The sequence below is a fragment of the Squalius cephalus genome (assembly GCF_949319135.1).
Source record: "Squalius cephalus genome assembly, chromosome: 22".
Taxonomy (NCBI): domain Eukaryota; kingdom Metazoa; phylum Chordata; class Actinopteri; order Cypriniformes; family Leuciscidae; genus Squalius; species Squalius cephalus.
The window spans coordinates 21,429,618-21,443,157 of NC_137143.1; the positions used below are offsets into that span (position 1 = coordinate 21,429,618).

The 13,540-nt window shown below is 39.2% G+C and overlaps 1 protein-coding gene across 1 annotated transcript in view; it reads left to right on the plus strand.

Annotated features, from left to right (window-relative positions):
* Window positions 1-480: 480 nt before the first annotated feature.
* The window catches only part of cntn2 (contactin 2), a 29,181-nt gene continuing 16,121 nt past the window's right edge, over window positions 481-13,540 (plus strand). The window contains exons 1-2 of the mRNA XM_079857163.1: window positions 481-761; window positions 12,681-12,781. Of these exons, the coding sequence (XP_079713289.1) occupies window positions 12,724-12,781 (58 nt within the window). The 5' untranslated portion in view covers window positions 481-761; window positions 12,681-12,723. The remainder of the gene's footprint in view (window positions 762-12,680; window positions 12,782-13,540) is intronic.

The window sequence follows — 13,540 nt, forward strand, 5'->3', positions numbered from 1 at the left end:
TAAAATAGTTACGTTTTCTCATGAGATCAGGTTGATTGAGATATTGAAACCTCATTTGTGATTTTTCTGTTGAAAGGAACAAACCTATTTTCAGTCCTTTCAAGTAAAATGAGTAGGCCATTTCTGTGTTGCATAAATGTTCACTTTTTTCAGAGAACAATTTATTTGTATGCAGCAGGGTTGTGTAAGATTATTCACACTTTATGTATGCATCTTTATGAATCAGCGGGGAAGGGGAATAAATAATCTGAACACAGACAGTATGGTTTCCTTGAGATCTTAGCTTGTGCGTATTGTGCCATTGGGGTTTGATTAGAGAGGTGTGATGGGGGAAGGGTACACACTTTACCTCCTTTGAGGAAACATTCTACCTTCTTTGTGTACCTTCACTGTGTATTAAAAGAAAAAAATAGGTTTATTTACCTGCTTTGCATTAATCGTACTCCCTTATTTGAATCAAATATAGCGTGGCAGGCAGGGGAGGGGAGAGGAGAGGAGAGGAGACGGAGTGGGAGGGGAATGATTTAGGCTATCATGAAAGGAAGATAGAGACAGAGTGAGGAAGAGGGATCGTGTCGTGCAGACGACAACATCCTTATTGCGACGGAGGTTGCAGTTGCTTGGTAAAGAGAGAGAAAATAATTCGTAACATTAGGCTATTGAAAAGGCCAGTGGCCGTTACGCAGCGCGCGGCATCAGCAGCGTCACCGGAGGAGGAAGAGAGACGCGAGCACGTCCTCATTCAAAGCTGTTTTACAAAGGTAAGAAAGCGCGTTTAAAAACCAAACCGTAATTTTTCACTTAACAATTTTATTTATATTTCCTGTTAATTTCTGTTTGGTTTTTCGTGGCACCATTTTAGGACGACACGCGTTGTGAAATAGTCTGCTCTGAAAATTGAAGCGTCCCATTATAGTAATCTATTTGAATGGGATTGCGCAATACAGTCTAGCGGAATTATTATCATTTGGTTATATTTATGTGTCAAACTGCAGTTATTTGGACGCCAATATGGAATAAAGACGTTTATTGTAGAATAATGTGGCGGACTGGTGTAAACGGATAGTGGCGGCGTTTTGTTTACACGGGAGTGACGACCCTTATTGAAATCATAGCGGCTGATAGACAGGCATGTGTCTTACCTTAAACACCTGTGCAAACTACTGGCCAAAGTCAACCTAAAATATTCTTTGAGGAAGACTATTATACCAGAAGTGTTATTATAAGGGAGACCTGGTGCAATTGTAACACTCAAACGTTCTGTGTTGAATTAAAGACTACTTACCAATGTGGAGGGGAGACCGGGGCTAGTTGTCACAGAAGGACGTTTTGAGGCAAATGTCAAATTTGGACATTTGCCTCAACGTCCTTCTGTGACAACATCCAGTTACACTAATGAGTGCTTTGCAGTGGTTTTGTATGTTGGTTTCAGACACCTTGTGCAAAACTTGCCAAGTTGTCATTATTACCGGGGCAAGTTGTCACATGTGGTTTAAATTAGCCTAAATAAAATTGTATTGTTTTGATTCATAATAGTTTAATTTAGCTAAACATCCTGTAACAATAATTGATTGTGAACTATAATTGTTACAATATTCAATAGGTTTTTTATAGCCAAGAATTCCAGGTATGTATCTATACATCATGAAATGTACTTTCAAAAATAAAATAGGCTATAGAATTTGATCTGTAAAGAGATATTTTTGTACAGTAGCCTTGAAATATTATTCAAGAAGTATAAATTAAAGGATAACAATAAAGGCATTTGCAATTAAGTTGTCTTCAGCAACATGTTGTAAAGAATGCAGACCCGAGTCTGAACAAACTGCTCCAGTTCATAAATTCTGATCATACACAAAAGCAGACCAAGGTCAGTATCCCAAACTAACCGCCTTGTTCTGTGACTCAGCCTTATGGCACGAAATTCTCGCTCATGTATCAGGGTTTTATTCTGTTCTTATCTGTTGAATCTGCTTCAGAAAAGCTGTCCTTATTCTGAGAACCGACTGAATCATTTCAGGAATGTTTTACACAATGCATTTTGCCTTATGTTTTTCAGTGGCTTTCCCTTTGAGTTTAGTTCTTTGCTCAGTTTTCCTTGTGCTCTCAGTTAGCGCTTTGAGCTCTTTAATATCTGCCTGCCTCTTTCATGCTATCTGAAGCACCAGAAGTATTGTATCCAAGTTAGATCTAATCGCTTGACCGTAAACTGAACTTGACCGGTCTTTCACATCGTAGATGAATCTTGATTTTAGTCCAAGCTGCATTTTGAAAACTGGCAAGGTAATTTTGGCAAAGCAATAAAGGTAGTATATAAATGGTCAATGACTCAGGTTTATTGGTGACGCTTGTAGTGAGAGAGAGCATTTCAGAGGCGTTTTGGAGGCTGGGGACAGTCATGGCCAGGGGTTAAACCTGATAGTGACAGACCGAGCAGCGCCAGCAAATTAAAGCTCAGTCAAGCACTGTGGAAAAGTACACCATGGACTGCTAATGCTGGCCCGCAGCAGCCCCATCAGTGTGCTCAGGTGTGCGCCTAGAACTGAAAAATGCGAAACAATGAGAGACTTAGAAAGAACAAAAACAGAGTAGTACTCAAGCAGATCTTGGACACGATGGCGCTGAATCTGGCAGACTCTGATTTTGGCAGACTTATGACCTAGAATTTTTTATAAAATAATTCATGTAAATATAGCTTCACAATCTACTGGAATGAGGGCGTGTGCTATATCCACCCAGCCTCATAAAACATTCACAAGATCCCGATGCTTTCAGAAGCAGATGAGGTTGAGCGATCGAGTGGACTCATACCGCCGGGCAGAGGTGTGTCCAGATTATTTTGGCCCAGGCGTGGCCCACGTGGGGCACTTCATTCTTTGGTGACATGAAAAATAACCCAACATGCCTTAAAAAAATACACCCAATTATTAATGGGATTTTCTTATTCCCAAAATATTCCAAAATGTTTAGCAACAGAACAGCTAACCTCGATAAGTAATATATGCATTCACTACTGTTCAAAAGTCTTCGATGCTACCCAAGGCTGCATTTATGTGGTTAAGAATATAGTACAGTAATATTGTGAAATATCATTACAATTTAAAATAATTTAGCCTATTTTAATTTATTTTCAGTTTAAATGTATTTGTTCCTGTGATGGCAAAGATGAATTTTCAGAAATCTTTTCAGAATCTTTCAGAAATTCTAATATGTTGATTTGGAGAAACATTTCTTATTATTATTAATGCTTAAAACACCTGTGCTGCTTAATATTTTTGTGGAAACCGTGATGCTTTTTTTTCAGGATTCTTTGATGAGAACAGCATTTATTTAAAATATAATTATTTTGTAACATTATTAATGTTTTTCATGTCACTTTTGATAAATTTAATGCACCCTTGCCGAATAAAATTATTAATTTCTTTAAAAAAAAACATACTGACTCCTAACTTTGGAATGCTATAGTCTTAGTCTAACAGGATCTTAACATTGCCTTTTAATTGGAAGTTATAATTCAGCATTAAAAATGTTACATTTACATTTTTGTGTATTTTGTCTACTAGAATATGCAGGGTGCTCTATTATTATTATTATTATTATTATTATTTTCTATACAAGTGTGTCAATCATCTTTGGCCGTTGAATTGCTCAGCACTGTTTTTACTATCATCATGTGCCATTTTTAAGAGAGAAAATAGTCAAAACTTTTTTTGTACTTTTTTATAGGAATAGATCTGCTACGCTGCTGCTGCTGTTATTGCTGCTCATACGGGACTTGCTATTGCCAATACATACACAACACGCTGCTGTGAGCAAGTAAGACATGCTGCTGCTGTACAATATAGCATATAAATTACCCATAGCAGATCTATACAGGTGGAACTGGGGAAGGTGGAGGGTTTCTGAAAGCGCACTGCACTGCTTAGGCAAATGCTAACCAAGTATTTGAAGGTTGAGCACGCAAGCTCATTGGCTACTGATACAGCAGGAACCAATCAGCTGTGCCCTATAGAGAATATGATTGCAAGCCGTTTGAGTAAAGAACCTGTTAGTCTGTGCCAAATGAGTTCGACAGAACTTTGTATGCCTCAATCATATCTGTTATATAAGGGATATTCTGTGCCTCAAAAAGTAATGCTTTCCATGCTGCTTTGCTTCTGGAATGACAAGGTTAGGACCTGTGATTCAGCTCCGATCAATAAACCTATTTCTTCAACTAGCAAACTTGTAGCTAGTCCACATGATTAATTTGTTCATGTTGTGAAGTGTTTGAATGACTCATTGCTGAAAACGAAATGCTTCGTCAAATACCCTTAAAAGGTATTTAATTAAACTTGTTTTAATCAAGTAAAATTATTTATTTAATATAACAGAATTAATATTTTTAAACTGCCAAAATGAGTAGAAATTAGTTCAGTAAGGCAACAAATGGCTGTTTTTAAACAGGTTATATGATTACCCCTGCATTTTAAAATTGAAATAATTATACACTTTTGTTTTAAATATCAGTTTACAATATCATTATTAAATGCTTCTTTCTATATTCACATTTCATAAGTGGTAGCTAATAGACACTTCTAGAAAGCAAAAGTGACTCAGTAATCCTTTCATGGATCACGGATGAAGTGAGAATGAGATGCATCCACAGCGCTATGCAACTTTGTGTTAATGTGAGATGAAATTAGATTAGTATGGGAGCTGGAAGTACATTTCTGTCCAGCTGCTGAAAAATGATCCTATAGAGAGCAAGAGTATTGAAGCCACGAGCTCAGGCAGTCAGTGCTTACAAAAGAGAAGTTTTAACTGAAGCCAAGTAAATCTAAACTGAATCATCACACATGTTTAAAAGACTCATTCATCCATAATAGAGAGTGTGTACTTACTTAACCCTGAACTGCACACATCTAGGTCATGAGTGCCTTTAGCAGTTCAACCGTTCACTGGAAGTGGCAATAAAAAAGTCTGATCAAATAGAGAGGGGTAGTTCACTGGGAAGGTCAAAGACCACAAGGTCAGATGTCTTTGTCAGAGGGTAATAAAGGTCAAGGACCTCCACATCTGTTGGGTTATGGGGGTCTCGTTCAGATATGGCTATAGATAGAATGGATGGGCCTGTGTGTGATGGAGGAGGTGGCAAATAAAGAGGACTGGGGAATTTCTCAGTTCTCTGATCTCTACAGTTGAAGTGCTCAAGTACAGATAAGCTTCTGTTTTGTGTCCTGCAATGAGCACTTCTGGGATATAGAGTGGTCATTGTTCTCACCCAGGCATTGCTGCTGCAGATGCTGTATCTGTCAGTGAGAACATGCCATGCTCCAATTGAAGTCACTGGGCATCGTAATTGCCATCTCTCCCTCGGTACGGCCATCCACCACCCCAGCGTCATCTGTTTTAATAGGTCTTATCACAGTAAATGTATAATAGAGAGAGTTCTCCCTGCAGTCTTTCCTGGACTCTTCTTCACTATGAGACCAGTAACATTTGTTTCAGTCAAAAGATAGCTGGAATTTGTATTACAAGATTACATGCCATTCAAAAGTTAGGGGTCAGTAATATTTTTTAATAATTTAATACTCCTATTTAGCAAGGATTCAATAAATTGATCAAAAGTGACAGTAAAGACATTTATCATGTTAAAAATATTTCTATTTCAAATAAATGCAGTTATTTCTATTCAAAGAATCCTGAAAAAAAGTATATCATGGTTACCACATAAAATGTTATGTAGCACTACAATTTTAAACATTGATAATAACAATAAATGTTACTTGAGCACCAAATAAGCATATTCTGGACACAAGACACACCTGGGAACAATCAGGAACTAATCAACAAGAAAACCTACAATGGACTACAAAACATGGCACAGAACAGGAAATAACATAAAAGTCCACACAAGGGGAACACAAGACAGGAATCATGGCAGAGCCCCCCCTTTAAGGAGTGGATTCCAGACACTCCGCAAAAAAAAAAAGTCCAGGAGGATGGTGGAGCGGAGGTGGACCGGGGGAGGGTTGGAGGGCCAGGTCCATGGAGAGGAAGAGGGCCTGAAAACTGTGGCAGGACGGGAGGCCAGGGCGGAGCAGGCAATGCAGGCGTCTAGGGCAGAGCGGGCGCAGATGATTCAGGGGGCCAGGGCGGATGCGGAGCTTCAGGGGGCCAGGGAGGATCTGACGGTTCAGGGGGCCAGGGCGGCGCCGGCTGGTCAGGCGCAGAGGCGGCCATCTTGTCCGAAGACACTGGCGTAGACACAGGCGTAGAGTCGGTCATCTTGTCCAAAGACACAGGCGTAGATGCTGCCATCTTGTCCGAAGACACAAGCGTAGAGGCTGCCATCTTGATGGAAGACACAGGTGTAGAGGCGGCCATCTTGTCCGAGGGCTCTGGAACGGAGGCCTCCTCCACGACACCCACAGTAAAGGCAGAGCCTCTTACCCAGAGGGCATAATCCAGGAACTCACTCAGTGACCCTCGAGGACCATCATGGATGAGTTTGGATTGTTCCTTGTTGTTGAGTCCGTAGCAAAAAAAAAAAAAAGCAAACTCCGGGAGGTCATTGATGTTTGCAATGTTCAAAAAGTCTTGGATGTGGTCCTGGAGTGAGTGAGTCCCCTGGCGTATTCGGACCAGGGTGACTGCTGGATCCATCTGTGGTCTGGTGTTCTGTAACGCTGGGTGAACTCAAAAAACAAAAGAAGAGCTGGATCTAAATGCAGTTTTACAGTTTAATAACAAAATAAACATAACAAAACCACAGCAACCAGGGAACAGATAACAATATATATATTGCATATCATCAAACTAGGGAGGATCTGTATTTTAAAATTCTGTCTGATACAAATAAGCTTAATTATTTTCATAACTAATAAGCTGATACTTATTTTTTGTGTGATAACGGACGAAAGGCCGATGTTAAATTGAAAAAAATTTTTTTTTAAATGAAATAGAAAAATAAGACAATGCAAATCTAAAATCAGTCATTTTAAATGTTACAAGTGAATTTAGGCATCACAAAATGAATGTACAGTATGAAAATATTAATTTAAATATTTACTAAAGGTAACATTTAACAGTGTTATCATATTATTAGTGTTTTTTAAAAATTAACTGTGAGTATTATTACAACACAAATACAGTGCGAGCTGCTGGCCTCCGAACCAACTCTGACAGTCAAAACGGAAAGACAGTCCAAGCAGTTCCAGGAGAGCGGTCCAAGACCAGAGAATTCTGGGGGTCAAACAGTCAACGGCAACACAAAAGGGCAGAAGAGAAAGACGTAACCAAAATAATAAAAAAATAAACAAGGAGGGCTAGTGGCTACACATGAATAAGAACAACGAATCAGGAATTAGATCTATCAATTAGACTATCATGTTGATATTTCAGTTACAAAAGGACTAGTGGGTCTTCTCAGGTCTCTCGCCCTCACACACTTTCTCTTGTGAGTTTGATACATTGCTGTGGCCTTTAAGGCCCAGACTGGCACCACCTTACGTACCATCTGCAGTGCACGGGGAGGAAGTGAGGTGCCGTTAAATGTGTGGATGCATATAAGGACAATTGAAACAGGTGGTGTACAAGCTGCCACTGTTTTGTGCATCATGCATATTTAATCTTTATAGGTGATTCTTCATTTAGGGCCACGTTTGACTATTTGAAATCTTGAAGAATGAAATTTAATTAAAATGATACGATCAAAGTCTGACTGCCTTTATCAAAACAAAAAAAAAAACCTTTCTTCTTCTTTTTAAACTTTTAATGCATTTATTATGGGCACAACATAATGAAATTCTGGTCAACTGAGTATTTCACCATTCTGAAAACACTTTAAACTACAATGATTGTTTCAGTGATTGTTTCTAGATAATCATTGTAGGGGTCTAGGCCAGGGGACCAAACTGAAGAATAAATCATGTCTTGAAAGTGTTCTAAAGTCTTTTAGCATTGCAAATCTGCAGTACAAACTAGAAATACTTGTTGAAATACAAACTGAGAGGTGCCACAGTGCAGCTTAATTCCAATTCAGAAGATCAAGCTTTGCTTAGGGAAAATATCATATTTGCAAATGAAACATCCTTGTTTAGACTAAGCAATTTTAGCACAGATCTTAGGATCTGTGAAATCTGAGCCATTTCAGCTTGAACAGAGTTCTGGTTTCAGACGTTCACACAAGCCAAGGCAAAAACAGCATTTTAAGCTGACGATTCTTATCACCGCCGGCTGCCACAACGCTGTCTAAAGCCATGCTGTACCCAGCCTCAGCACTTTTCCTAGCGTCGTGCTTTCCTGTCTATTGTGGTGGCTCCAATTAGAGTGACTGTGACAGTAAGGTAGTCCTGAGGTACATTATATCAGCATGCAGGTGACAGCTCAATATATGGGCCATGGACAGCCACACAATGTTCAATACAAGCAAACTTAAATTGCGGGTATAGTTTTCTGAATGAAAGGTACCACACTCATATCAGTCAAATTTTTCACTTATTAATTAGCATCATTCAGTGCTTGGCTTTCTAAACGCCCTCGCTCCTTTCTTTTTTAGTATAGCAGCCCTTTAAACCTCATTTAACATTGCTTTTGATTATTGCCGCTTCAGTGAGTGACAGCAAGGTGAAATATCGAGAAAGGCAAGACTTAAATAATGCATGGCACAAGCCTAAGAGGCAGTATGTCAGCAGAGTCAATGAGCCCTTGCAGGATTTGTAGACCCCCGAGTCGCAAAATTATCATATAAAAAAAATAAAGACTTAATTAAAGGTGCTTGTTTTAAAATAAAACTTGTTATTAAGGAAAAAAAAAAGTTTTTGGCTAATGACAAAATTATCTTTCATGCAAGTCTATAGGGCTGCAAAGAGTAGAAGAAAAAGTACAATGGAAAATGTCATGGTTGATGCAAGATATTAGTATTCATGTGCAAGTGCTCCGTATGCCAATTATGACCCAATAAACAACTTTCTGCCCTTGTGTTTCATTTCAGTACATGGCTGGATAGAAACATAATAAGGCCACAGTAAGCTTTGGTAAGCTCTTGGTAGTATCTGTTAATTACACTTTGCCGTTTACACTTTAATTATGCTCTCTATGTTTTATTGTCATGGTTCATAGATTCTAGGCTTAATAGCGTAGTCATTATAATGATTGGGTTTAATGTACCCAAGACTTTCAGTCTGAAAACAGTAAGTTCGAGCTTTGTGTCACTGTTCAGACACTCACTCAGATTACACTGCTCTGAGCAATCAATCACAGTAAACAGCTAATCATGGCATGAATATTTATAAAAGGATACTCATGGTGTTGAATCCATAGACCTGTTTAGATTTGCTGTGGACTGGAGTGACTCATAAGACACATAAGTATTTATTTTCTTGTTAGAGAATTGGTCAGGGAGGCTCCTGCGAATGCAAAACAGTAAACCCCCCAAAAAATGTAGTTTTCAAATAAGTGTCTTTGACAGCTGTTTTTTTGCAAAGCATATTATAGATGTGCTTTTTCTGCATGGATGATCATTATAATTCAGCTATCAAGAGTTAACTTTATCGGCAAACTCAGATTGCAAACACTGAATATTTATTTGGTGACAAGGCCATGACTTGGGGACACTAAGCCATACATTTTAGATCAGTCTTGGATTGGTTCAGTGAATAACAATTGGATTTACTTTAGGAATATTCAGACCCTCTAGATATTTTTTGCTATATCAGCTGAAACATATAGGAATTTGGCTTGTAGACCAGCATTTTTTTTTTTTTAGAATGCAGAACCCTTCGTTTTTAAGCAGGTGCCCAACAGAACTTGAGGATAAAGGTATATAGACTGATAAATTCTTTACTAGATAGGCTATGTTTTTTTCTTCTTGTGAAGTTTCTACATGGACGTCTGACTTAAATAGGCCACCTGCCGGGAAATATCCATTTTGGAGGGCGGGGGTGGGGGGTTTGTCCCATTAGCAGATGTCATGGTGGCAGTAAAAGAGTCATTGCCTTAGGCAGTCCTTGAGTCCTACAAGAAACTTGACTTGTTATAGAGAAAAGGAAGGACTCAGAGATGAATGTATGATGGTAGGCAGGGATGGAATGGCCAAAGGGAACACTACGACTTTTTCAGATGAGCTGTCGTGGGCAGAATGTCCAAACCAATTTACATATACAAAGCAAATATATAATAGGATATAAAGGGAGGAAAAAGGTCACAGACTGGCATACAAACTGCAGCGACGGTAGTCTCAGCCTCAGACGTCACACCCATGGACCGTTGACTGAACGTCTGATGCATATGGCACAGAATATAGGAAACACTTTTAGAGTTTCTAAGTTGTAATCTAATTGGTTGAATTCTCCAGAATTTCCGGGAGATGTGTGTGTCACGTTCTTTAATGGTCAACCTAGAAACAAAGCTGTCATGAGGCCAACCCCCCTTATGGAAGAAGAAAGCCATTGTGTTTAAAACTGTGACAATGAGTGCTTATCAGGATCAACTATTCACTGGATTTTCAAAAGTATGGGAAGTTCACAGCATTATTGTTGTGCCATTGTTGCTGTAAACTTACACAACATTCTTGAATGAATTGCACGCCGGCCTGTTATTGCGGGACATCGACTTTACATTTTCACGTGTGATTGGTTGCTTTACATGTCGGTCGGTCAGACATCCTCTTGGGCAATCCTTGGCCAATGAAAGCTGCAATTGAATCCAGACCTTCTGCTGTCAGTCTGAAGGTCTGGCTACCCAAGACTACAATCTCCCAGCACAAATCTGCAGAGTAATTAATTGCAACGTTCAGTAGATGTGATGTGAATCAAGTTAATTGAAATCCTGTTACTTAGTTACTTAGAAAAACACTTTTTTCAATTCACTTTGTTAATATGATATTACTATATACATTGCCAGACTCACTCTGTTTCTATGTGTGGAATTTGTCGCCAACAGAAAGCACTCAGCCGTGTACCCTCATACTGGCTGGACAAGCTGTTATGATTCTCCTCAGCTCTGAGTTTTGAAGGAAACAGCAAAATAAGAGATTTTAACAGAACAGTGTTTGAAAAAGAGGCATGATGCACTGTAGGGAGGTGTGAACCAGAGAAATATAGTGAAAATAAGTTTGAATTATAAGCATGTGATAATGGGGAATTATTGCACTGTTTTTGGGTCCCAGGCTACCGCTGATGATAGAGAAGGGTAGACGGACTGCAAAGAAATGTAATTAGATATATGTGTGTTTGATGCCATTTACGGTAAATCAAAGCATAACAGAGAACTCACTGTAAATGTGTCGCATTGATGATTTGTGCATTCCTTGACAAACATCCCTCTCAGATTCATGCACAGATCTACTGCGGCATGAGGAAAATCATGTCAGCCACATCCTGGCAGCCAGCACATTATACCATGCTAAGTAGAGTGCGGTTGAAAAAACTGTGACAACACAACAAAGTAGTGCCGATAAAACAAGAATTTGAGTGCAGTCAGGTGGCAATCAGTCTTGTTTGGTGTAATTAAGAAATTTCTCTGATGAAAGGCCCTTTCTCTCCCTTTTAAACCCCTATAAACGACCGCTGGGACGCTTCCAAAGGAACGTTCACATCACAAACAGCACATCTGTGCTGACGCTTCATGGTTCTCACCTTCGCCTGCAGACTCACCGGGAACCGCAGAGCAGCGGCCCTTGCTGCGATTGCCATTACTTGAGCCAGGGAAAAGATGTGCAATTGCCAATTACAGGGCTGGGGGGTTATGTTGCACAGTGGAGGAAACAATCCTGTACACTTGAAGCAGATGTGAGGACAGGATGGTGAATGGTGCAAAACAGCTGCTGCCCGTTGCTTTCTTGTCAATTTAGCCGTAAAACAATTTGAGTAACATGCCCCTGTTTTATTAGCCCGGCTCCAAGCCGTGCATCAGCAGGTGACACATCAGGGCAAGGGAGCGGTGAATATGACAGTGTAGAATAGGTTTTCAGGGTGTCAGAAGAGTACAGTGTCAGAATAACTCACAATTTGTAGCCAATTGAAAACACGTGGCCATGCATCCTCACATTGGTTAGACCAGGCTGTTATGATTCTCCTCAGCGGTGAGGTTTGAAAAGGACAAAGAAAAACAGAATAAATCAACAGCAAGATTTATTAACTAGAAGCCTATCTAACAAAACTCATCTCATACCAGCCTCTATCTCAACTAGGGATGATGAGAAATTAAAAACTGTGCTAAAAATTTAGACGATTAGTATTATAGTTTCATATTTTAATTATCATTAAAAACATATTGGATTATTGTGAATTGAAAAACTGTTAATACTGTCAAGCATTAAGCATAATGTTTGCCATTTTTGATCAGACCAATTTCTATGCACTGCTGTAAATTTTAACCGGCTGATGGAAAATAAGCTAATGTGCATTTTAAAAATCTAAACAAATCAGATAATAAAGTAACTAATCTCTTTTAAAGGCTGAAATGTGCACAGCAATTTTACTTTTATGTTGTAAGTCACACAACCAGCATTTTTGGTTCATTTCAAATCTTGCCATCAGTGTAAAAAAAAGTGCATAGTGCTGCTATTTGTTGATTTTTGTTGACAACTTCACTTGGTACACACCTTTCAGTGTGTACCGTTTCATCTCTAATCTCAACAAAGGTTGTTTTTTTTTTGTGGAGAGTCATGTGGCTTTCTGTTTTTTCTTCCCAAGGAGCTGAAAGCATCTCTCGTCTGGGTGTGGTTGCGGTAAGAGGATGAGGATTCTGTTGTGTCTGCTGTCTCTCAGCTCTCTGGTTCTGAGCTACGCATTGGGTAAGTATGATCAAGGGCCGGTTGCATAAACTGCTAAGACTAGTTTTACAAGTTAACCTTCAAATTTTTTTCTTTAAAACTGTTCATAACTTTTAAGTCAGTTACATAAAAACAGAGATTGGTCTAATTTGATACTAAAAAATAAGACTGATTGCCCCTTGACTAACCGCTATTTGGTCATACTAGTACTTAAGACAGTCTTAACATAATGGCTATGTTTATGCCATTGTCTCTCATCATCTCATCTCATTTAAGATCCCATTTGCAAATATACTTAGTAGGTCTTGCTCAGCCCTTCCCCCATTAGCCAAACTTCGTTACCACTCACCCGTTGTTTTTTTCTGTATTCCCTCTGCTCCAGCATTTTTCTTGTTAAAACATCATTGAAATGTACGTTGTCACTTTGATGGTGTCTGGGATGTGTGGTTTTAGGGTTGTGCATCAGTGGGGGGCCACAAATTCAGATTAATTATTCATTGTGTTATCTTAGATCAGTGGGCAGAAGGGATTTGATTTACTTGAGATGTGTTTTTGTCAGCTAAAGTAATCCTGGCCCCATTAAACATTGATAAAAATGTGGTTCTGTCCATAATGCTATTAACTTGGCAAACGGCACTCTAGTTAAAGTTGTCCTAGTCTCACAGGCGTAAAATGTGGTCCATTTTGCAGAAAATTGTGGCCAGGAACCGCCGTCTGACCAACATAAGTGACCATTCAATCAATGCGATCGTGTCTCTTCAGAAAATTTGGACTAAACCG